This window comes from Euleptes europaea, chromosome 5, assembly GCF_029931775.1.
Source record: "Euleptes europaea isolate rEulEur1 chromosome 5, rEulEur1.hap1, whole genome shotgun sequence".
Lineage (NCBI taxonomy): Eukaryota > Metazoa > Chordata > Lepidosauria > Squamata > Sphaerodactylidae > Euleptes > Euleptes europaea.
The window spans coordinates 71,692,024-71,718,259 of record NC_079316.1 but is presented as its reverse complement, the minus strand read 5'-3'; the positions used below and the strand labels follow the sequence as shown (position 1 = coordinate 71,718,259).

At 40.7% G+C, this 26,236-nt stretch overlaps 1 protein-coding gene across 2 annotated transcripts in view; it reads left to right on the top strand.

Annotated features, from left to right (window-relative positions):
* DHX32 (DEAH-box helicase 32 (putative)) overlaps positions 1-26,060 on the top strand; it is a 41,710-nt gene extending 15,650 nt beyond the window's left edge. The window contains exons 3-11 of one of the 2 annotated variants that reach the window (XM_056850074.1): positions 359-731; positions 3,056-3,295; positions 6,027-6,126; positions 6,213-6,371; positions 17,449-17,640; positions 19,635-19,784; positions 22,514-22,704; positions 23,038-23,219; positions 25,847-26,060. In XM_056850074.1, the coding sequence (XP_056706052.1) occupies positions 359-731; positions 3,056-3,295; positions 6,027-6,126; positions 6,213-6,371; positions 17,449-17,640; positions 19,635-19,784; positions 22,514-22,704; positions 23,038-23,219; positions 25,847-26,039 (1,780 nt within the window). In that variant the 3' untranslated portion in view covers positions 26,040-26,060. The remainder of the gene's footprint in view (positions 1-358; positions 732-3,055; positions 3,296-6,026; positions 6,127-6,212; positions 6,372-17,448; positions 17,641-19,634; positions 19,785-22,513; positions 22,705-23,037; positions 23,220-25,846) is intronic. The other variant, XM_056850075.1, reaches the window with a different exon arrangement.
* Positions 26,061-26,236: the final 176 nt, after the last annotated feature.

The following is a 26,236-nucleotide window of genomic DNA, read 5'->3' as shown; positions in this document are numbered from 1 at the left end:
ACTGCCTGCTGTTTTCCTGATCAGCTCTGTGCCCTCAGTCTAACATATATTTTCACGTGTTTAACGTCTACTGAAGTCAGTGGGGTTTAATGATACTGGGTGCATTGGACTTTGGCCTTTTACAGGTGTGGCAACATAAACTTGACAGGGCATATCCTATCTGCTGCAGTTCCCTCACTCAAAACTAAGGAGCATTCCTGCTGCCCTGTGTTAACTCATTTGTGGATCACACTTTCTAAAGGAAATGCCTTGACCAGTCCCATGTAGCTTAAAGGGTTTGTGTTGGTTACCCCAACCTGTGTCATCTCCCAATGTTTAGTTTTATGCAATGACATTTCTTTGGTTTGCATGGTTACAGATTCAGTACAGATGAGATGCTTCAAAGAGAAATGATGTCCAGTCCCCTTCTGAACAGTTATGGAATCATCATTGTAGACTGTGTGCTTGAAAGGACTGTTGCAACAGACGTATTGCTTGGGCTCCTTAAAGATGTCTTGATATTAAGGCCAAAACTGAAGCTAATTGTAATTACATCTCCTCAGTTGTCCAGCAAACTGCAGGCATATTATGGCAGTGTGCCTCTCGTAATAGTGGAAAGGAAATACCGGACAGAAGTTGTGTATACCTCTGGCATTCAAAAAGACTATTTTCTGTCGGCTTTAAGGCTGCTTTTTGAAATTCATAACTCCAAAAGGAGAGGTGATGTGGTGATCTTTCTGGCCTGTGAACAAGTAAGTCATTTCATATCTTGTAGAAAATTTCGATACAGTTGTGCTGGGATAAGTGATTTTTGTAGCCCATCAAAATTTATATCCGGTATTCATCAATTGACATAGGTGCTCAGGTTACACTAAATGAAAAGTAGGAAGCTGCTTCCAAGAGTTTCCAGCTGGAGCCTGCTACAACCTCAGATCCAATGATCTTGCTGCATAAAATATTTAACAGTTTCCCATTATATTAAGACTGCTATGGTATGTTTCTAAGTGAGGTGTGATCGGACATATGCCTACCTGTAATTTCCTTCTAGCCTAGAAGTTCTGCTTCTTAATCCTGTCTATGACATATGATTTGGTTGTTCAGTTGTGTGGTAAATGTATTCTACATATATTTAGAGAGACGCTCTTCTTTATCACTCGTTCTCATGTTTCATGGCACTGAAAGAGGCTCCGTAGCTAAATTCAGCTACCTCATGTCTGTACTAACAAGCTTGTCATGACTGGGTAAGTTTCTTTCCATTTACAGCTGTTGCCTACATGGATTGGAATGGTTTACATGGAGAAAACAGTCTTGTAATGGAAATTTTAAACAGTCAAAGTATTGCTTGTTGATTGCAAGAACCATGTGACACACAAGTGCACATGAATCCACCTGGGACAAAAAGAAGGAAACTTGGAAAAGATATAAGGAAGAAGTGTAGAAGGGGTCAAGAAGTACTGCAGCAAGTAGGTGCCAAGAGTGGATGCCATGTTGTGGATTGCTAGGCAGTATGTATACTTAGTTTTCAAATTTTCTAACTCCAGGGTTCCCCCATAAGAAATAGATATGAAAAAATGGAGAAACTATGAGGACTCATGGAGAGGGGAATCTCATGTCGCTTCTTCCTCTTTGCATCCTTCTGGAAGTGTTTGCAGATTCTCCCCTTTCCTTCTCTCCCACCCACCTACTTACCTACTTCTTTTCTTCTGCTAGTAGTCTCTGCCCCTTCTCTCCCACCCTCACCCATTTTTTTCTATTCCCCTCCCCTATATTCATCTTTCCCTTTTTCCCTTTTCTGCTTCTCCCCGCCAGCTTTTCCTTCTCTTTGTCCTATCATTTATCGTTTTTTAGTCTCTTTTATTCCTCCCCCTCATTGAGAAATGGCCTCCAGGGTCTCACAAAATAATCTTGCAAGACCTCAGTGACACACAGGCATTGCTTCTATGAATTTGGGGTTTTTATAGCCCCTAATTGTTTTTACAGTTCATATTTTTCTGGAAATCTGGGGCTTCCCCCAGGGTTTTAGAATACTCCCCTTCTTTCCCTGGCCCTACTGTGCAAACTTACTGATTTACACTCTAAGGCCCTAATCAGAATTAGATACAGAGAAACCTTGCACAGTGTTCTGGTTTTGGTATGTATTAGTTTAACAAGTAAAGGTATTTGAAAAAACTAAGAAGTATGCAGATGAGTTTCTTTAGGCCTCAGGAGAGGGAAAAAAGTAGTTTAAATCACATTGTACTTCTTTCCATATATCTTGTAAGGGATAATTTTCTGGCAGTGGAAAAGAATAATGATATAATTTAACAAAGGCTTTGAATCTTAATTTAATCTTTAGAATTTTTGTACTTATATGCCTTTAAATTCTCAAACTTCATTTTCAATTAACGGCTTCTTTTAACATTTTTATTGATCTTTATTACCCCCAGAAAGCTCTTGTAACACTGGGAAGAAAGCTATAAATAAAATTTACAATTCCCCTATATGTTCAATTATTTTATTAGAGATAAAGAAAAATTAGTTGCTTTCATACATGGTTTATGGCATTTGTGATACTTTAAATTCTAAGAACACAGTAGCAATTTTCAAAGTTAACTACATAGCTAATCTTCCAAATTAATTCTTACTATTTCTGGGCAGAGTGTGTGGAGCACACAGATATGGAAAATCTAGTGGCTGTGTTATAATTTTTCTATATTACTTGTTCCAGTAGCGTGTTGAAGTATTGTTATAGATATTGGAATGTCTTTCTGTGAGCTGGTGTAGCTATGGTAGGCTATCAAATGGTATGAATCTGTGCAGACAATTACACTTTAGAAAATTGGGGTGGGGAGAAAGAAGAGTCTCTTCCTACACTGAAATAAATTCCTCAAGAAACAAAATTATCACATTATAATGTTTGATGTTTCCATACATTGTCTGTGCCAGTTTTCTCAATTTAATCACCATTACAGCTGTTTCATTTTTGCCATTAGAGCTTCGTAGAAATAAAATCCTTTAAAAAAAGAAGAAGAATAGATTCAGATTTGGCAAATGAGCCTGTTTTAATACTCATGGAAAATGTCTTCAATACTTATAGGAAATAGGAAATGCCTTCTGGATTATTCAGCAAGAGGGGCATAATTTAAATCCTGACCTTGGTGAATTGGTCCCTATCCCTTTGTTTCCCAATGAACAAGAGCGAATCCTCAAGTCAAATGAAGAGAAGCCTTGCAAAAATTACAGAAGGAAAGTGCTACTCACCACAAGCTTGGGGGAATCTTTGGTTTGGTCCAAAACAGTATCCTTCGTTATAGATATTGGGATACAGAGAAGAAAGGTAAGTAAAATAATGGGTTGATAGTAAATTATAAATTGGACCAGTGCTGGCTCAGCAAATTTTTACCACCCCAAGTGGCAGGAGCATGGCATAGGAAGAGGTGTGCTCCCTCCCTTCATGCCATTGGTAATGATCTCCAGGATGGCTGTACCTTCCCCTGTGTGTTCCCCCTGCCTGTGTGGAAAGGGCAGTTGCCCAGCTGGTAAGGGAGCATGCATTTCCTCTCCACGCCTGCTGCCCTGCCTCCAAGGAGTTGCAGAAGGGCAGAGCCAGGCAGGCTAGGAGGCAGCAAAAGATGTAAATTATGCTTGTCACTTGCTTTCCTCTGGGACCCCAGGCTGTTTTGGTGCCCCAAGCAACCACTTGGATGGTGAACTGGTCCCTTTTGCTGTGTGTTCCACATGAGGCTGCCTTACACTGAATCAGACCATTGGTCCATCAAAGTCAGTATTGTCTAGTCAGACCGGCAGCGGCTCTCCAGGGTCTCAGGCAGAGGTCTTTCACATCACCTACTTGCCTAGTCCCTTTAACTGGAGATGTCAGGGATTGAATTTAGGACCTTCTGCATGCCAAGCAGTTGCTCTGCCATTGAGCCACAGCCCCGCCTGAATGGGACAAGCCATATCTAGAGAAAATGAGGTTGCATGTGTATATGTGTGTGTATGTTATGCATATATGTAACGTCACTGGGGTATTTTTCAAATTTGAATATGTTTAGTAGTCTATATTTTTTTTCACACTGCCAAGCCAGCCTGCTTTGATTTCAAGGAAATCTCAATCCAGAATACCCATTTCTTTGCCTTGTTCTAGGAACAAAATTCAGTGGGGTTTGTTTGCCCAATCCAGAATTCTTTGTCTGGTCTGACTCCTGTGGACAAGCTCACTAGGAGACAGCCACCTTGCAATGAAAATCTGAAATAATAACAGTGCATTCCTAAGGAGAGCTACTCCAGTCTAAGCCCATTTATTTCAATGAGCTTAGACTGGATTAACTCTCTTTAGGAATGCACTGTAAGAGTGTTACATGTTGATTACCAGCACCATGCCAAGTAATTGGTCCAGTGAAGCCGCTGGGGTCGGCGATGCTGTTCCCAATGCTTCTACAACTAGTGCTGCGATTTCACATTCCACATGGCACCAATGTTGAACTGTAAATTGTGTCCTGGTTTTCTGCCTTCAGGACTTCCCATAACACGTAGTTTGAAAACTGCGGTCCTGCACATGCCGAACTCAGTGGATGAAGCATATCTTCATTCACAAAGAAATAGGTGTGCAGATTAGCTCTTTTGCTGAAATGGGTGCAGAAAATATTCCAGGTGTGGAAGCTCTGAATGCATATTAGAGTCTCCAGTCTCAGTCTAGACATGCTGCGTAGGGTGACAGTCTTCTGTGAAGTCAAAGCATGAATTTGTGCTTTGCCAGTTGTACCCAATAATTTTCAGTTGTTGTGAGAAGAGATTGTTTGCTCTTTCCTGGGCTTTAGGAATAGTTAATCAATATTCGGGGAAGGTGGAATTCTTATATGTTTATAGTAGTAGAAAAGAGCAAGAGTCCAGTAGCACCTTAAAGACTAACACAAATATTTTCTGGCAGGGTATGAGCTTTCGTGAGCCACAGCTCACTTCTTCAGATACATTTATATGAAGAAGTATCTGAAGAAGTGAGCTGTGGCTCACGAAAGCTCATACCCTGCCAGAAAATATTTTTAAGGTGCTACTGGACTCTTGCTCTTTTCTACTACTGCAGACAGACTAACACAGCTATCCACTGTGAATTATAATGTTTATAAACATTCTACTGGATTAGATCACACAGTGCAATCCTATGAAGAGTTACTCTGGTCTAAGTAACTCTGGATAGGATTTCACAGGAAGACTTTGGCTTTCCATTCCCTTATAAGAGCCCCATAAACCAGTCCATGCCTTCCTCCCATCAATCCAATTGCCCATCCTCTCATGGAGGCACATGTTCAGGCAGTCCTAAGGGGTCATTGTCCTGACTGGAAGGTCTAAGTGAAGATCTCATATCCCCTCCCAATCCTCTTTCACCACTCAATGCAGACTACTCAAACTCTTGAACATGACCTTAAGAAGATCATGAGAGGGAGGGCATCTTGGCCATCTTCTGGGCATGGAGTAGGGGTCACTGGGGGTGTGGGGGGGAGGTAGTTGTGAATTTCCTGCATTGTACAGGGGGTTGGACTAGATGACCCTGGTGGTCCCTTCCAACTCTATGTTTCTATGAGTAGCTTGTACTGATGGATGGGGCTATATGGGAGTGATATGGGAAGTGGTCATAGACCTCCCATTAAACACAATGGCTGCTACTGCTGCATATGCAAGAAGGGAGAAAAGGGGACTCTTTTGAGCCTATGGGATTACTCTGTATGCTGGCTCTGCACACATGAGGACTGGAATATATCTTGTGTATTGTTTTGAAAGAAATTTCTCCGAGGGATGATAGTGTTTGTTTCAGCAAAACTACAGCACTCCTGACAGAAACAATCTGTATTTCTGTTAATATATCAAGGTACTTTCAGTTTTCCATTTCAAGACCAGTAAAACAATAATAAATATTGTGAAAAGTAGATGAACTTGTAGCCAAGCATTTTATAAAATATTAGAGGAGAAAGAACCCTTCCCAAGCAAAACAAGAAACTTAATGGAAACCCATTTGCTGTTTGATTAATCCTTCTTCTTTACTTCAGTCATGTTTCTTTTCCTATTGCAAGGTATACAATCCCAGAATCAGAGCAGACGCTGTTGTGATACAGCCCATTAGCAGAAGCCAAGCTGAGATGCATCAGAAGATTCTGGGCACATCTTCATCGGGTAAAAATATCATTGTCAACAGTAAACAACCATGTCAGCCTGAAAAATAATATGTAAAGCAAGATTGCTTTTGAATTTTCTGGCAGGAAAATGTTTCTGCCTTTATCCTGAAGAATTTATGGAGAAGGAAATGAAGCCACTCCCACCACCCAAAATACAGGAATCCAACCTGATCAGCATGGTTCTTTTTTTGAAAAGGATGGATATTGCAGGCCTAGGCCACTGTGACTTCATAGATAGACCAGGTAATACAGATTGTTACCCACATTGCTTGATCCTTTGATGGATTTTATTTTTTTTTATTTTTGGTGCAGGCTTCCAGTTTACTGATATTTACCAATAATTGTGCAGCACCATCATTTTTAAAGTGTGAGTTGAGTTTCCTGGGCAATTTCTAGGAAAACCATAGTTTTCTCTTTAACTCTCTTTCAGCTGTGCCTTGACTGGACTGCAAATTTAACCTTGTACTGACTATCAATACATTATGGGACCATTAACTGGGCAGTCCTAAGCAGAGTTATACCCTTCTAAGACCACTGATGCAAGTGGAGCGGTGTGGCAGTGTTTAGGACTGCACTGCTAATCTCCTTCTGGGTGTGTTTAAACAATGTTATTTGAAGGGATGAACTACCTTTTAAAGGCTTAGGAAAACAGAGAAGGTATCGTTTTCCTGCAGATTGCTTTCCAAAAGTTGGTGAGGAGCACTGTTATTTCATCGTTCTTTCTAGGACTGGATCTCAGCATTATCATTCAAGTCCTCTCTGCTGGTATGGCTTATGGCAAGCATTGTGTCTGCCCTCACTGCTGGTTGGGATAATTTAAATGTAGATTTTGTGTTTTTAAAATATTGTCGAAGGCTTTGACGGTCAGAGTTCATTGGTTCTTGTAGGTTATCCTGGCTGTGTGACCGTGGTCTTGGTATTTTCTTTCTTGACGTTTCGCCAGCAGCTGTGGCAGGCATCTTCAGAGGAGTAACACTGAAGGACAGTGTCTCTCAGTGTCAAGTGTGTAGGAAGAGTAATATATAGTCAGAAAGGGGTTGGGTTTGAGCTGAGTCATTGTCCTGCAAAAAGTATCAAATGTAATGTGCTAAATATTGTCGAAGGCTTTCACTGTCAGAGTTCATTGGTTCTTGTAGGTTATCCGGGCTGTGTGACCGTGGTCTTGGTATTTTCTTTCCTTACGTTTCGCCAGCAGCTGTGGCAGCTGTGGCAGCAGCTGGCGAAATGTCAGGAAAGAAAATACCAAGACCACGGTCACACAGCCCGGATAACCTACAAGAACCAGTAATGTGCTAACATTGTCCTGTAAGTATCAAGATAATGTGCTAATGAGGGTGTGGTATGTTAATATGGAACCATTGTATCCTGAAATGATCTGTGTGTTTTTAGTTTCAAATGGAAGCAAATTAACCAAAGAGAAAAGCAAGATAGAGGTGGATAGTATTAAGCACATTGATTTTATCACCACAAGTGGTGATTTCTTTTTTCTTTCTTTTTGTTTGTTTGTTAAATATGCAGGACTTTAACTGCGATCTAGATATGCTGAGAAGTCTCTCTTGACTGCCCATTTCCAATTACCAGCGTTTTCCCCCCTCAGATGTTGCTTTATAAATAAGAGTGAATTACACTTACTAACAGTGCAATCCTAAACACAGTTATTCCAGTCTAAGCCCATTGAAGGGCTTAGACTGGAGTAACTGTGTTTAGGATTGCACTGTATGTTTTTAAATAGGTTCAGCTAAACAAGAAAAAGGCAAAACAAAGTTCGAATCCAAGGAGGCCCTATTCTCTTCCCAATCAAGATCATTCAGTTTCACAGCAATTTATTTATAGCTTTCCCCGCCACCTACAGTGGGGTCAAAATGGCTTACAAAAACAGCGCTGAGGAAGTACCGTAGAATTAAAACATGGCATAAACATACAAACAAACTGCCCAGTGTTTGATGTCCCCACAGAAAGCCAAAGCCTCCATCAAATGCCTTTTTGAACACCAGGTCTCTAGTGCTTCTGAAATGACTCCCTAATCTCCTATGGAGGCTGTTCCAGAGGGCTGGCAGTACAGATAACGCCCCCCGCCCATGTTTGAGCAGTAACAGATCAAATAACTTCGAGAGTGGGGTGTTTTCCCTCACAGGGACAGGCTTATGTTGTTTCCCCTTTGCTTCTGCGGTTGCTGATACAACTGCTGAGCCAGGAAAAATGGCTGCATTGTGGGCAGGATCAGAAAAAAATGCACCATGACCCCTTGGCAAAGAAGGAAAAAAACACTTTCCAATAGTGTCAAATCCAGGGCGTATAACTAGGGTTGCCAGGTCTTTGGGGGCAGAGCCTGAGGAGTGCGGGGTTTGGGGAGGGGAGGGACTTCAGTGCCATGGAGTCCAATTGCCAAAGCGGTCATTTTCCCCAGGTGATCGGATCTCTATCAGCTGAAGATCAGTTGTAATAGCAGGAGATCTCCAGCTACTACCTGGAGGTTAAGCAACCAAAATAAACACCACTGCACTGATACCACAGGTAAGGAAGAAAAGGGCAGGAATTGCTGGAATTACTGAGATATAACGGACAACACACAAGTGTGACAAAGTGTATCAAAGTGTATCAGGCGTACAAGCATCAAGGAATTCTTTCTATAGAAGTTGCTTGGCTCTTAAACTAGCATTTTGTACCTTGGACTTTGAAAGAGTTTTGTATTATATTGTGTGTTTGTTATATGTTAATTTGTACACTTGATACACTTTGATACACTTTGTCACACTTGTGTGTTGTCCGTTATATCTCAGTAATTCCAGCAATTCCTGCACTACCTGGAGGTTGGCAACTCTATATAACCCATGTGGAAACAGTCAGAGTCTAGTCAGAAGAGAGCTCTGAGAGGATTTAAATTGGCTCGTAGGTTCTTATCAGGAGAGAGGGTCCTTCAGCTGTGTGGTCCCAGGTTATGTAGGGCTTTGAAGGTTAAAAACAAAACAGCACCTTGAATTAAACTCAGCAGCACATAGAAAATCAGTGTAGCTTTCTTGAAATGGGGACGATGGGCTCATGCTTCTGAGCTCTGGATAGCACACAGACTGAAACTGCTGTGTTCTGTACCGACTGGAACTTCTGAGACAACTTCAAGGGGAGCCCCGCACAGTTCGCATTTCAGTAGTCCAGCCTTTAAACTGCAGGAGTATGAATCAAGATATGGCGAAACACTGATATGAATAAAATAGGTACAATCCAGGGTAAACAATGACATGAGGTGTTAACATCAAATGTTAACAGGTTCTTGGCTCACGTTGACTACAACTCTGTCTGAAGTCTGTCTAAAGGAATCTCGTGTGAGTAGCTCGACACAGAACTGTATCTCATATTGGCTTCTTGACGTCGTAGCCCAGTGATTTTTTCTTGACGTCGCAGCCCAGTGATTTGTAGAGAAAGGTTATGTACTGTGAGAGGAATAGCCTTCTGCCTCAGAAGGAAGTATATTGTCCTGAGTAGCAGCTTATCATTTCCAAGTTTTCAAGCACATAATTTGGCTCAGCCATTCCTCTGGCAAGACTCCTCTGCAATACCATTTTAGAAATCCATTATAGTCACCATTAGGCCTTCCAAATGTACTTCATCTTCACTTTGCATAAAGTTAATTTAGTCTCGGTGTGATAAATATATTACTACCTCTATTAGCCTTTAGTAGTGCTACTGCATGACCTCCACTTTAATGTCTAAGTCAGGGAAACTTCGTATTTGCTCCTTTACTTAGGAACCTGGCCCATGAACGCACCAGCAACTTACCTCGCTATTTATACGTGTCGAGTACAAAAGAATCAAAAAAGAAATAAAAATTATGTTCACACCGTGCCGCCTTTCTCCGCTTTTTTGATAAAATTCGCATGATTTCTGTTCCCACTGCACCGCCTCTCTCCGCTGTACTGCGCTCAAAGGAAGGACTGTGATTGGTCCAGGAATTTGCGAGCCATCCCATAATGGTAGCGGGGAAGGTTGTTTAGAAAATGGCGGCAAAAAAGGAAAAAAACCCTGAGAAATGTACTGCATGGCGGGAGTTCGAGGGGAAAGCGAAACTTGCCGCCATCCCACCCTCTCGCATCTAAGCATGCAAATTAAAGGGGGGGCTTGTTTTGCAAGCCTCAATTCCGCCCCCTCCCCCCTCTGCCCCCCCCACTCATGCCGCCCCACTCCGGTTGACTTGGGAGTTTGTGCCGGAATCCGGCAGGCGACGCTTGCAACCCCCCCAATTTCCCCCCTTCCTCCTTTGCAAAGCCAAAGGGGGGGGAATGAGTGTGGGCGGTTAGGAAGGATGGGGGGCGGGGCGGTGGGCTTTCAGCGGGGTTGCATGTTCCCACTTCATTGTTCTGCATGAGGAACACGTTTTATTTTTATAATCCGCCGTAAAAGCGGATCCTCTTACCGCGGAGAAATTGCACTCTGGAGACGTCCTCGGAATCCTTCGGGTGAGATGAAGTGGGAACATGCAAGGAAACCCCGCAGAAATCGGAGCAGCAAACGTGCAGTGCGGACACGACCCTGGTTCCATGAACAAGCAACATTGCATCATTTGGAATTGTGTGCCCATATTTCAATAGCAGGTTTAACTTTTTCTTCATGTATTTGGTAATAAGTTTCATGGTTAAAAAAAAAAAGTGATATGATACATCATTCCTCCACTGAAACAAGCGGGGAAGCTCTTGGTGTGGAGGACCACCATGTGCTTATTGAAGCCCCATATCTTTAACAGAGGGCTTTGGGTGAAAACATTCATCTCAAACCACCAGTTTGCTTTATTATACGTAGCATTGCTATGCCTTTTACTGATGGCAAATTCTTGGTGGCTATCATTGGTTCAGGATTATCCACCACTCGATTTTGTGACTGATGCCTGGGGAGTTGTGGTGACTTAACACGTGCAATGTGAAATGGCTCCTCAGATGCAAGAAGGCAAACTTAGTCCCTCATCGAGATGTTGTGAAGTTAACGAGCTGATCTGAGCTTCTTAGAGTAAAATACCAGTAACGATGAATGGTCAGAAATTGTGTAACATGGTCATTTGTGTCAGTACAAGGAATCATGAATTGTGGAATGATTATGCCACAGGAGTCCTATGCTTGGAACTGAGCAGAAAAGCAGTGTCTTAGAAAACTAGTCTTGAATGAGATACTCTCAAGTCAGCCATTGATCCTGCAGCATTGCCTTTACTGAAGACAGTGGTTGAACCGAAACAACATTTTAGACATCTCATCATTTGCCAGTCAATGTACTATCTCTTTGCTTAATGTCTGCAAATAAAATAAAATAAAAGCATGTTTCAGCCTGCTTCAGCCCATTGGTCTGGCCTGGGAGAAGTTCATCAGTTTCACTTGGCTAAGGCTGTACTTTCTTACCATGGTAAGACTCAAAAGAATCTAAACATTCACAGGCTGCATAGATTATCTCTCTGAGGTTGCATTATGTTTGTTTCCATAATGCAGATAAGAACTTAGGGATGACCAAGGGTGACTTTATCAAAATCAACCTTACTGAACAAGAATTTTGAACACAATTCTGCTAAAGACATGTTGTTTAAACAAATTCTTTTCCTTTTTCCATGTTTAAAAGACAGTAATGATATTTCCCTAGTACATAGCAGTGTTATGCTGTTAGACATGGGTCAGAATTGGAGCCGGAATCATTGCAGTGTTCCTGCCCTTAAAAATGTTGGGGCATTTCCAGATTATCAGCTTAACGGTTCCATCCTGAACAGCTGTACACCCTTCCAAGCCCATTGATCTCAATCGACTTAGAAGAGAGAACTCTGCTTAGGATGGCACTGTAAATTGGCTTTAGGTAAAACACTGTCCCTCTGTATCTCAGCCCTGTGTCTACATTATGGCATGAAACTACTGGTCTACTTTACAAGGCTATAGAAAGAATTAATATACCAACAGATGTCATTGAGAACATAAGAAAAGCCATGCTGGATCAGACCAAGGTCCATCAAGTCCAGCAGTCTGTTCACACAGTAGCCAACCAGGTGCCTCCAGGAAGCCTACAAACAAGATGGCTACAGCAGCATACTGCCTGTGTTCCACAGTACCTAATATAATAGGCATATTCCTCTGATTCTGGAGAGAATAGGTATGCATCATAACTAGTATTAATTTTGACTAGCAGCCATAGATAGCCCTATCCTCCATGAACATGTCCACACCCCTCTTAAAGCCTTCCAAGCTGGCAATCATCACCACATCCTGGGGCAGGGAGTTCCACAATTTAACTGTTATACATCCACGGGATGTTCCTTTTACTTCTGTGAAATTAAATTTGTTTACAGTGGAGTTAAACTGAGGGAGAACAAACGAAAAGTGAATCCTGAAAAGACAGAGGTGATGCTGGTTGGCATCTAAAGACACCAGTATGACTGCATAAAGCTAAGTGATGAGGTGAAACTCAAAAAGGATGTGTTTAGGAAGTTGAAGGTGGGGCAGGTTACTTGGGATGTCTACAGATGGGTAGCTTGGCCTTGTATGGATAGTGTCAGGAAAGCTAAAGCTCAAAATGAGCTGAGGCTGGCAAGGAATGTTAAGAACCATAAAAGGGTTTTTTTTTTCCAGGTATGTTTGGAAGAAGAGAAAGGAAACTAGGTCCAGTGAGATTGGTGAACTGTTAATGAGGATGTTAGGGCGATCTGGCTGTGACATCTGTCACCCCATTGATCGTCAGGGTTGATTCGGCTGATCTGGCTGGCCAGGCGGGTGTCCCCTACCTCCCTCACTGCTCCATGTGCGTCCCTCCCGAAGCCGCTCGCTCGGTGGAAGAGGACGACCATCCCAGATAGAAGGAGTGTACCGTTCTTCGGTCAAGGGTATACGATAGCTGCACTCTCCTGCTAGAACCTCCAAACAAGAACAAGGTCCATTTGTAGGAAATGTTAATGGTTGACAAAGGGAAGGTGGAATTGTTCAATCTTTGCTTTTTGTCCTGAAAGGGTAATTTTGGGCAACCTACCAAAAGTAGTTTGAAAGGACCAGATTGTAGCTCAAGATTGATAAGGAGTTGGTCAGGGAAAACTTAGCTTCTTAAAATGAGTTCAACTTCTGGGTCAGATTAATTGTGTTTGTGTCACAACACAGGAGATGAAGAAAAGTTGTATTGCTCTTCAAAAGGGGAAGAGGGAGGATTCAGGAAACCACAGACTGGTCAGTCTGACTTTGATACCAGGGGAGACACTAGAAAATATTATATAGAGGTCAGTCTGTAAGTGTCTTGAAAACAATGCAGTGATTAATAGAACTCAGCATGGAGTTGTCGAGAACAAATCCTGCCAGATTAATTTTACGGCATTTTTTAAAATTACATGTTATTCTGGTGGATTTAAGAATGCTGTGAACACAATACCACTTGATTTCAGCACGGAGTTTGACAAAATCCCCCATAATAATTTGATTAGCAAACTCAGGCAGCCCATTCCTGAAGGGGGGCAGTTAGGCAGCAGCTGGGAGTGACACAGCCACACTGCCTCCACAGAGGTTTCCTGGCCAGAATAAAAATGAAAAACTCCCTTTAAAAACAAAAAATAAAATAAAAACATAGCCCCATTGCCTTTAGCGAGGCAACACCTCAGCATGAGGAGGTGTTCCCAGGGTAAAAAGGGTAGGAAGCTGCCTAAAAACAGCTCTGCCCCCAGGAACACCCAGGAATGCCTCCCAGGACACCGGCACAGGCAGATACGCCGGGGACATGCCGGCGGGAGGCCGCACCAGTGTCTGAGAGCCGCACTGCTACCGTAGTCCAAGGGGGGCGGTGTAAGTCGCCCTATGCTGGTGTCCATGCCAGTTTGCATAGGGGTCACACCAGCTCCTATGGGCATTCGGCCACCCCTTCAGGACTGCACACTTCATCCCATTGTGCATTTCACCACCTTCTCTGCCCTGACTTTCATATAATGATTACTTCCTTAATTTTTATAGGAAAAAAAAAATAGTGCGCTGCTTTAAAAAAATGTTAACAACATTAATTCAGTATCTAGCCAGGCAAAAATGGGACCATCCTTTTGTTTTTAAACTTAGGATAAAATTATGTAGTTTAGATTTTTTTTCTGTGGCTGTTCTCTTTCCCCTACACTGTTGTGGTAGAATCACAAAGCTCTGAATGAAATGTGCTGTTTGGCTCTCAGTAACACTGACCTTGGCAGGTCAGACATAATGAAATGACACTGGTTAAAACCTCTTTTATAAAGCACTATGTATCCTTGTCCCTTGAAAGAAAAGGCTTTCAGATTTTAAACATGGAAGGTGCTTTTGTTTCCTTTATTTATGTTGTATTTTATTTAAATCAGAACCATACCATAAAAATTCCTAAATGAACCTTTGCTGTTTTTACAATGACTGTTTTATAGTCTGCGTTTGTGCCTGCGAATGCAGGCTAATATCTGAAAATCCCATTCAAGGTTTTGTTTTATTTTATTACCGTTCCTTCACCTGTATAATCTGCATTTATTAACTTGTCCTTTCTAATGTAATAAAAAATCAAATACTTTTTTTATTATATTACTCAAGCAAAAGCCTGGAGTCTTCCCTTTCTCTCTCAGTCTCAGAACAACCAGCTCAGAGATATAAAAATGCAAAGCAGAAAGACTCCTCAGGGGCTGGAACAGGCTGCAGAGCCAAATGCTTGTATGGACAATAGCCATATATTCAGCTCACAATACAAATTTGTTTTATTGATTTATAGCAATTAATATGTCATGACTCTCTGGTAATTACCTTTTAAGACTCAGTAGCCATTCATCCCCCCCCCCGCCCCCATTTAAATCTTGAATCCCTATTTTTTCGCCCATTTATCAGCTGTTACTTTTCATTTCATGGCTCAGTGATAAAACTCCCAACTTTTTCCCCCTTCAAACGTCCAACCTGTTTTCTTCTTCAGTGCTTTGACTTTCTCAAGGACTCGTCTTTTATCACATTAAACCTCGCAGGCTGGCTAATAAACGTTCTTTCTTTTTTTGTGACGTGCAGACAGGGATCAGAATTCCAATAATATAGCCCAGATCTTTGGATAAACACCTGGAATCTTTGCTGTATAAGTCATCTTAGCAACATGCATAATATTTGGCCAAAGTTCTCATATCCAATGTACAATCCAGTTATGTATGTGTGGGTTTTGTGGCTGGTATTAGTTTTGCTTCCCTGTTTTTGTTTTAACATCTTGTGTATTTTTATTTCATCTACTGCTCAATTATATGTATATTTAAATCTTGATATTATATCTGCTGCTAAACTGAATTGTGTTCTAAATTTTTACCACTGCTTTTATCTCTTAAAGGTTCCTGCTGGCTGTTGTAATGAATTCTGATTGTTTTATTGATAGTTTTATTCTATTATTCTATTTTAATTTTATTCTTCAATACCGCCTGAGCCATCTGCTAGCAACCTCGGGGAGTTTTGGGGGTGGGGCAGGGGTGACTTGCAGTGAAAATCATGACGACTAGGTAACTTCCTAGAACGTCACTGCGATGTTGTGATGTCACTTCTGGGTATATAACCACATCGCAATGTTGTGATGTCACTTCTGGGTATATAAACCAAAGTGATACTGTGGTATTACCATGCTGTTACTTTTTCCTTTATTATTGCGCTCTCTGCTCCACTGAGCAGCAGCCGGAGCCCAGAAGTTGGAGGTCTTCTGCTATGACAAGAGCCCAGGCTGCCCTGAACACAACCTTGATAAATGGTGACCATGCGTTGCCATTAATATCGTTGAAATAAATGGGTCTCCCTCCACTTTCTGGGAATGTGTGCTGAGAAGTCTGTGCTCAGAACTGAATTCACAAGTGTTTGGGAAGCCAGTTTAGACAGGGACCATGGAAGGAGGGGAGAGGGGATTTCAGGCTTCCCCTTTATACCATTTTCCCAACCTGAAGTGGCCCCAGGAAGTCACTGTTTACCTTGTTGGGGAAATCTACATGTACCAATTTCTACACATAGGTTTTCTTGGGTAGGTAAAGCGGGAGCGGCTTGTCTTTTGAGAACGATCTGGACTTTACCTAATAGGACATTCTTCAGGAACCTTTTTCAATATAGTGGGGTGATGTTAACCCTCTGGGTTTCTTTTTATTTTTACAGAATGGAAATGATGTAATTAGGTTTTGTTTTGTTTGTGTGAAGTTAACAAATTAAAATAGTCCTATGGTAGCTTTGTTGTTTATTATACTACTTTAGCTACTAATAAGCTACTAGAATTTGAAAAAAAATATTTTTGTAATAGTTTTGAGCAGGAGTGCTGTATAAATATTGCTACCACCTGGAGGTCGGCAACCCTAACTGTCCCAGTGTCACATTTTGTTCTGTTGGTGCAGGAGAATTTAGTAAGCGAGCCTATCACTACACAGCAAAGACAACCTAAGCATTTATTTGATACATTTAATGTAATTCCTTTCTGCCATTGCATTCAAGGCAGCTTACAGTTCAAAATAACTCCTACAATATACTGCACACAACACAAAAAGAAAAGGGGAAAGAAATGGAAGAGGAAAACAAGCATTAATTCTGCTTTTCTAACGGTCCCATAATGTTCAGGTGGAATGCTGCTGCAAGGATAGAGCTGGTGGGGAGGAACCAAATGGCTGGACAATGAAGGGGACCTCAGTGCCTCACCTCTATCTTTTGGGATTTGTCTGAACCTAATTTAGGCAGAATCTAAAATCTGTGCCCCAAACGTATGTTTTTATTGCTACTGCTCTTACATGTCTCTTTTTTCCAAACACAGACACAAAATTTATACCCTGCCTTGACACCCAGTTGGGACCCAAAACAGCTACACTTGTTCTCCTTTCCTCCATTTTATCCTCACACTCACTTTGGTCTTTTATGCATGGCTGTTTCACTCGCCATCATCCCTCTGACGATATCAAGCGTTTGTGTTGATTATGCATGCTGTTTCTGACTGTCAGAGGACACCTCGCTCTCCCCCTGTGTTTCCAGGGACCTGTTTTATCTTGAATTTGAATTTTATCTCAAAGAGCGAAAACGCATGATCGCTTTAGCCTCCTTTATTCCCTGTTTCAGCCAGGATTCAGCCAGGATCGAACGCATGCGTTTTTGCCGAATGTGCATGCGATCCTGGCTGAATCCTGGCTGAAACAGGGAAGAAAGGAGGCTAAAGCAACCGTGCGTTTTTGCTCAAAGTTGTTGGAGGGGTGACAGCGAGTGAAACAGCCATGCATAAAAGACTTTGGTGAGGTAGGTTAGGCTGAGAATGTGTGACTGCATTCCATTTGCATAGGACTGTAATACAAGATAATTAGTTTAATAACGTGCTTGGATTTTTTAATTTCTGCCTATCCCAGATCCTGAAAGTCTCATGCAAGCTTTGGAAGATCTGGATTATTTGGCTGCCCTAGACAATGATGGAAACCTGTCAGAATTTGGAATAATAATGTCGGAGTTTCCTGTGGATCCACAGCTGTCCAAGTCTATTTTAGCTTCATGTGAATTTGATTGCGTAGAAGAAATGCTTACTATTGCTGCCATGGTAACAGGTATTTTCTGAAGCATTTCTGCCCCTTACCCTGGCCGTAGAGGTTGTTGTTGAAGTCCAGTCTACTTACAAACAACAAGCTATCCGCCAATTAAAGAATGATTAGTTGATCAATCATTTCCCTTTAATAAACTAATACATGAAATTTAAACGAGATATTACCAAAACGCTTGTTGAGGTATTGAAAGAAGTATAAACAAAAGCTGCCAGATTTTTGGCCATCTTCTTTCTTTTTATTCCTGATTTCAGTAACACACATCAACCAAAATGTTTGAAAAGATCAATAATCATGCATTTGACTTGCCGCCTCATCAGTTAAAATGGGTGCTTATTAATTAACAGCCCAAAAGGCTTAGTTGATTAACCTACCGATTAGCAGTGCAATCCTAAACATTGAAGTCAATGGGTTTAAATAGATGTGCTTAGGACGGCTCTGTAAATTTCTTAAATCGTGGACTACTAACTCTAATCGAGCTCGTACTTAATGAAGTGTAGATTGAAAAGTGATTCAAGTTCTTTTCTGCATTGCTCAGAAGTTCATTGTGGGTTATCTGTTCCCATATGAAGCAGAGGGGGAGACCAGGGAAATGCTGACTGTAGAATGCTATTTTTCCTCAATTACACATTAATAGGGTGATACAGAGATGCCCATTCATCTCCCTGTAACATGTCGTTTTGGCCTGTAGCTGTACAATTTAAACATCAGTTTAACCCACATCAGCACTTAGACCATTTTTGGTCTGTATTTGTACACAGAAAATAGTTTTTTCAGAATTGTTTTTTTATAACAGGTGTACAATTTATCTTCCATTTTTACTACTACTTAAAAAATCCCTATCTTATAATCTTGGATATAGATATAACTGAATAGGTTCTGGAAAGAACCACCATGTATTTTACAGTATATTTAAAGTGAACAGAAGAGTGTGAAACAGTGGCAGGTTTGTGGTAGTGTTCTACAGACATTATATATGTTTATTACCAGTGGTTGGTCAAGTGGGTAGACAGATGTGTAAAAGTACTTAGAGAAGGGATGCTTCACTCATTTAAGATTATCATGTCAAATTGACTTGTAATTGTCACCCCCCAAAAAAGAGTGAATAAACATCCATATTAACAAACACAAGTCCTATTTGCACTGGCCTTATTTTATTTATTTATTTAGACATGTATATCCCACCTTTCCTCTTGGTTTCAAGGTAGCTCACAATAATAGTTAAAACATGCCCAGCTAAAACCAAAAATATAATAGCAAGCCCCAAATCCCTCTCCCCTTAAAAGATATTTAAACCCACTCAAAATCCCTGGCAAACAGGAACCCCCCCCTACTTCTTTAGGGAGCCCATTCCACAGAGGAAAAGGTCTGGGCTCCGATTGATGCCATACAGGCTATCCTAAGTGGGGGGATGGCCAACAGATGGCTGCCTGATTACAGTAGCTGGCACACAGGGACATATGGAAGCCTTAATATCAAACATTGCCAAAGCAATATTAGGCAATTTAGTAGACAACGTTCCTATTTATTATTAGTGTTATTGGCCACAGAGTTCAAGATGGTGGAAGGGTAGAGATGTGACAATGACAGTCTAGAATGCAGGAAGTTGTAAACGAATAATTTGAAAGCCACTGTGGAGTAGTAGTTGTATTAGGATTGGGGGACCAGGGTTGAAATCATGCAGGGTTCAAAGCGCTGTCACAAATGATCAAGGGCCAGTCACTACCTCTCAGCCTAGCCTAGGGTTGGCCATGAGGATAAAATGGAGAATCATGAACATCACCCTGAGAGGAAGGGCCAGATTAAAAAAAAGTGATCAGATCAATATTAATTTCTGCCTTGAATTTTAGCGTGTGAGCTAGAGTCTTCACCGAGGGAGTGGAGGTGAATGATTCATACTTTCCTAATGAAAATTTGTCACACTGTATACACTGTGTTATCTGGCATGTTTTCTTATTCATTGTTGGCTTGTTTTCATCCTGCATCCTTTTCAACGCCAGCTCCTGGTTGCTTTGTAAACCCACCACAGGGAACAGAGGAGACTGCAGTAACTTGCCGGCAAAAATTCTTACATCCAGCAGGAGATCATTTCACTCTTATCAATGTATACAAGGCTTACAAGGAAGCTAGTACAAACGCCATAAGCCAATGTAAGTGTGTGCCAGATATTTTAATTCTACTTTAAGATTCGTGTTGAACAGCTTGTTAACAGTTCTTTCAACTGGTATGACCTAAAGCCTGAAGTTTACATTTATAGAAGATAAAACAAGTCCTGTCCAAAGTGCTTTACACTCTGCCAAATAAACAAGAAGCAAAAGGAATGGGAATGGAGAGGGAAATAGAACAAGCAAATGGTAAGACATAAGATCGTAAATTAATAGTGCAATCCTGAGCAAAGTTACACTCTTCTAAATCCACTGGCTTTGACGGACTAAGAATGTGTAACTCTGTTTAGGATTGTACTGTAAATGTGTGTTACTGTATAGTATATATAAAACTTCAAAATAAGTTGTTAATTTAAACTCATCTAGGAAATAAGACATTTGGTAAAGAAAGCAAATGAAAAGGTGTAAGTGTTAAGGCGTTCCTTAAAAGAAGAAAAGTGGTAAATGTTTTCAAGAAAAAAAATCCTGGCATGGGGAAGCACGAAAGAAAGGGCAATGGGTCTATCAGGGAATCAGGTAGATGCACATACAGAGAGGAGGAACTCTATCTAGGGGTATGCATATCGGTATCCCCAAATTTAAAAAAAACAACCTTTTGGGAATTTTTCAGGAATTTCTTTTACCTATATGAAAAAAGCCGGCAGTAATGGGAACCGAAAAAAATGGATCCTGAATAATGTTGATTTTTTTCAGAATTATTCAGGCCACTTTGGCCCTGTTGCCATTTTTCCCCTGCCACCATCTTCCCCCCCTGCTTACCTGCCTCTGACAGTAATCTAGCCCGTGCCGCTTTTCTGGACTCTAGAGAAGCGGCATGTGCTGGATTGGTGTCAGATCTGCCTTGCTGGGCTTCTCTAGACACCGGAGAAGCCCAGGAGGTAGGGTTGCCAACAGGTAGTAGCAGGAGATCTCCTGCTAATTCAACTGATCTCCAGCCGATAGAGATCAGATCACCTGGAGAAAAATGGCCGCTTTGGCAATTGGACTCTATGGAATTGAAGTCCCTCCCCTCCCCAAACTCCACCCTCTTCAGGCTCCACCCCCAAAATCTGCCGCCAGTTGAGAAGAGGGACCTGCCAACCCTAACGGGAGGGAGGGAGGGGGAGAGAGAGAGAGAGAGAGAGAACCCAAATTGATATACCAACATTTACAAGTACGCCATCTGCTCCAAATAAAAAATTTGCCATAAAGGCCAAATTGGCCATAATGGCCATAAATGAGGCCATAAAGCCTCATTTAAAAAGTCAGTAGAACGAAGGGTTACTTATTTTAAAGGTATGACATTGCTGCTATTTAAGATGTTCAGTTCTTACAACTGGAAAAAGAGGGATAAGGTATGTGAAACTAAGGGAGAAAAATTTAGGGGACATATTAATTCAGATGTTTAGGAAAAATTATACGAGTTTTCTCTTTACTCTCTGGGTTGTATTAACAGAAAAGCAGGTATAAAATATGCGATAGTTTGTCACTCTGGACAAACTCAAATGGTGTATCAAACAAAGCCAAGGGCTTTATTGGAGGAATCTGGGTCATGTCACTGTATTTTAGGTGTTTTCACTTAAGATTGTACACAATATCAATCTAACACCAACTGCAGTCTTTCAGTGGTTCCAATGAAACCCGTACTGAACTTCATAGACATAAAACCATTCCCAGCACTGTGATCTGGAATTGATTTCTTGTTTGTTAGTCACAGTACAACTTCAACTGACTTTGTAATAGGCAAGCAAAATACCCACTCTGTTCAGCAATGGTTTGAGAACATATGGGACATGCCTCCTTATTGATTAAAGTGCCTCACAAAGCAAAAACATGCTAGGAAGAATTTGACCAAACCACTATTTGGAGAGGGGGTTCCTCTACTTATCTTTCATTGAAAACAAACTGAACAAATTCTTTGAAATTCCTTTATGCTCATTTAGTGAGGAACTAATCCTTATCCATGCTAACTAATGACTCTGAATTTAAATTTGATTGGAATGGTCAGCTGTTGTACAGCAATTTCTCTTCCATCCCATACAACTGTCTTGCTTGACTAATAAGGATGCATTCTGTAGTTCTGTTAACTTTCTCTGGTTATTTTAAGTTTCTAATTTTTATTTCTTTTTATTTGTTGATTTCTTTCATAGCTCTGTATGTTTGAAAAAGGAATAAACTGGTTTTCTTTTTTAAAGGATGTCCTTTACATTTAAAAAGATAAAAAGAGTTGGAACAAAAGACAAGATAAGAAAGGCTGAACCACTGAGTGCCTTGAGCCTATACCTGGAAATAAGACTTATTTAATGAAGTAGGGTGTACTTCTGTGGAAAGAGGGACAGGATTGCATTGTTACTAAGTATAAAAAGTTGAAAGTATGTAAGAAGGAAAAGTGAGAGTCAATAAACAGGACAAGAGAGAACTAATGTTATCAGAATGTGGTAAGTAAGATAAATAATGCAAGCAGCATAATTAAAGTTCTAAGATTAGAAATATGAAAACCAGAAAGCAAAATATTTAATAAAAATCTAAATCAGGTCAAAGCGGAAAAAGCGATGCTCTCTGTGCTCTTCATTTAGTTCTCTATTCTGCTAGCAAATATTCTAGTAGCGGAGTCTCCGTTTATATATTTAAAGCAAGAACTAATTTCACAAAAGAGTATATTGCCAGGTGATAAGATTTAGAATTACAAATTGGATTCCCTAGCAAAATATAATTTTACCATTTCTCCCTATTAGACTATGATATTGAAAAGTGGTGTCAAGATTATTTTCTGAACTGCTCTGCGCTAAGGATAGCGGAAGCTATCAGAACTGAATTGGTTGACATTATGAGACGAATCGAATTGCCAATTTCAGCACCTAATTTTGGATTAAACGAAAGTGTGCTGGGGATAAAGAAAGCTCTTTTATCTGGTTACTTTATGCAAGTAAGGAAAGATACTGTATAGTTTTATCTATATGAATTAACATCATAGGCTATCATTTAATCCAAATCCTTTTTTTCTACTGAAAGTTGAAATGCATTGTTCCTTTGATCTCTGTGGCTTCCCCCGTTTTAATCCGCCGATCTCCTTCCAGCCCAGTTGATGTCTATGTTTACTGATAGGGAAGTATGCCATTTTAACAGTATCAAACCATTGTTTTATAACCTTTCATTCTTTTGTGGCTAACTGAATGCAGGCTTGATCACACTGTACTAAACAATGGCTTATATCCAGGTAAACATGTGACTGAAACACAGATGCCTTTTCATATCCTAGATTGCTCGTGATGTGGATGGCTCTGGAAACTACCTGATGTTGGCACACAAGCAAGTAGCTCAGCTTCACCCTTTGTCAATCTATTACAACAGCAGCAGGATTCCAGAGTGGGTTGTATTCCATGAATTTAGTATCGCTGAAAACAATTCTATAAAAATCATCTCTGCAATATCACCTGACCTGTGAGTAAAAGGAAGCAGGGATTTATTTTTCTATTGTGGAAATATACTTTAAGAGCAAAATTCAACATGAACATTCCCTGTGTAAACACTGTCAAAATAAATGAGAGTTGCAGGAGACTACTGAAAACAGATACTGTTGAACATCTGTTATTGATTTTAATGATGGCATCATAGATTTATAGTATTGATAAGGACTCAGCTTACCAGACATCTACTTGTGCAAGAGAAGGTTTTGGTGCATTGTGGTGTCATTAACAATTCTACGCACTGCTTTGGATTTTAAAGCTGCCTTAGGATGGCTTCAAGGAAAAAATCAGGGTCATGTAACTTACCCAATTTAGTTGGCTGTCTGAAAAAAAAAGTAGGGGAGCATGAATGATGCTACTTAGTATCACCAGTTTTAGCTCCCTGTTAGAAGCCCTACAATGGTGAGACTTTTTAAGGTCTGGAGAGTCCCTTCCCCAATTTGACAATTTCAGAATGTTGACAGGCCATACCAAGTGGTTGCTTTCTGTTAACTTTAATAGAATACACCTTGGAAAAGACAGATATCTATCAATTACTGAGACAGGCTGACAGTATAGGATTTGGGCTGGAAATTGTTTTCCAAATTTCATCAGGCTACTTTCAGAAGTACAGAAATTCAAGTTAAGAAATATTTCGTTGGAAGTGTATAGGCAGGCAGCCTATCAATATTCTGAAGATGCCAAATGACAGGGTAGAGTAGATGGGTGAAAATCAAGGGCTGGTGTATCACCTTTGAAAAAAATTTCATTTTATTTTAGGGAGATACCATGTTCACATACATGCTCTATCTCCCCAGTGCATTTGTTCACTTCAGCACACAGGGAGAAGCAGAAACCCATGAGTTTAATTCTTGCCTCCCAGTCTACCCCCCACCCCCAAACATCATGTCAGGGTAAAACATATTATACTGCAAGTTAGTCCTCTTGAAACAACTCTTTACAAGCAAGTTAAAATAATAATAAAAATAAACCGTTCTTCAATGAATTATTTTAATTTAGGGTTTTTTTGGGGGGTGAGGTGCTGGCACTGGACTATAACTAGGTTTCTAATGAAAAGCCCTCATAGAAGAGACATGATAACGATCACAATTACATAGTTTCCCTGTAGGAAATGAATGAGAATCTTCCTAAACAGATGGTTTGAGGTTGCAGCCCAGCATGGCTGAACTAAAGAAGTGGTTTCTATGAAACAAATAATCCCTGGTTAACACATTTTGCTTGCTGAACCATGGCATGAGGGATTAAAATTCAATTAGAAATTTAAAATAGGAATGTTCAGCCTTCAGCTGCTCCAGTCCTACTTTACTAGCTCAGTGTTGTGCCTGTCCAAATATGTTCAAAACGATACAGTGCTATCCTCTTTTAATAATACTGACTGGCTGTTCCGGTCTTAAATTGGAGAATATATTTTGGCAGAAAAATTAATTTAGGCGGCAATCCTGACCGGGAGGGGGGGGGGCTGAATCTCCATAGGAGCCAACGTGACCCCATGCCTGCGTAGGTGCCACTTTATCACGGGATAAAGTGCAGACACACAGGTGCAGGGGCAAATACGCCAGGGTCCGGGAGTGATGGAGTTCAGGAACTAAATCCCAGAAGTGAACAGCCGCGCCAGCATGGGGGAGGCGTCCCCGGGGGTGGAGCTGCCTTTAGGTAGCTTCCACAGCCCTTTCGGCCCAGGAATGCCCCCTTGAGCAGCAGTGGAGCTGTGCCACCTTTTTTTTGGTGGTACAGCCTTGCTTTTTTCAATGGGGAATTTCCCCCTTTTTTCTATATTTTTAATTTTAGAAACCCTTTTTTTCTCCACAACGTCCAGGAAGCCTCAGAGGAGGCGGTGCGGCTCCACCGCTCCCAGCCACCACAGATCTACCCCCCCTTTAGGAATGAGCTGGTATAGTTCTAAAACCAAATTAGAACAAAATCTGTGCCATTCTTGAAACTGGATTAAAGTGTTAGCAAGTAATATTGAAAAACAAGTAATTACAGAGATGTACTTACAGAATAAAAACTCTGTGTGCTTGATATTTTACCAGTGCACCCTGTGGCAAACAAGGAACACCTCTAGTTAAACAGGCAAGGAAGTGTTTCCAATTTCAGGCTTTTGAGTTGTAACAACTTATATTGTATGTGAACTATGAACTTTTTAAAACAAATGCAGTAGACGTAGCATCAGGACAGCCTGCTTAAACCAGATTCATGAAAATAGATAAGAGTTTGGGCCTTCTTGGGCTATGAATTTCAACAGTGCATGTGCCAAAGTTACAAATGGAATTTACTCTTTGTATGCTTAAGTCCAGGAACATTCTGAATTTAACATACTATTTGGAACAACTGGAAGCCATTTCCTACCACTCTAAGGCCAGATGGAGTATATGAATTTGTAGAAATGTTTACGAATACAAACTGGTATCCATATTTTCATATGAATATTTCCTTTGGAACTAATCCTAGATTCCAACTGTGCAGCTCTATATTTAATGCATTAAAATATCTGCCTATAAGCATTCTTTGCATGAGCTATAAAATGGTAATATAAAAATACAAGGAAATGTTCATCTTAAAAACATATTTCCCTCCCTTGTTTATTCTGTTTTGTATCAGATTTATGAAGCTGGCGCCCCAGTACTATTTTAGCAACCTGCCTCCTAGTGAAAGCAAGGCTATTCTGCAAGAAGTAATCAATCATTTATCACCTATTTCAGCAATAGATGAGGGACAAAATAACATCATTGAAGATAGAGAATTTGAAAAATGCCCTGAAACACCTGCTGAACAACGATGCAGTATTCAGTAAGCCTCCTAGATTAAAACTAAGTTGAAGTGTACATTACAGCTGTGTACTATATGCACCCCCAAGTTATCAGTCTTCATAAGAAATGTAAAGGGATTTTACAGTTGAACTAATTGGTAATAACAGTTTATCATTGTCTTTGATAATATGAAACACACTATCTATAATTTGGTATTCATCGATTCTTTAATGATGACTTT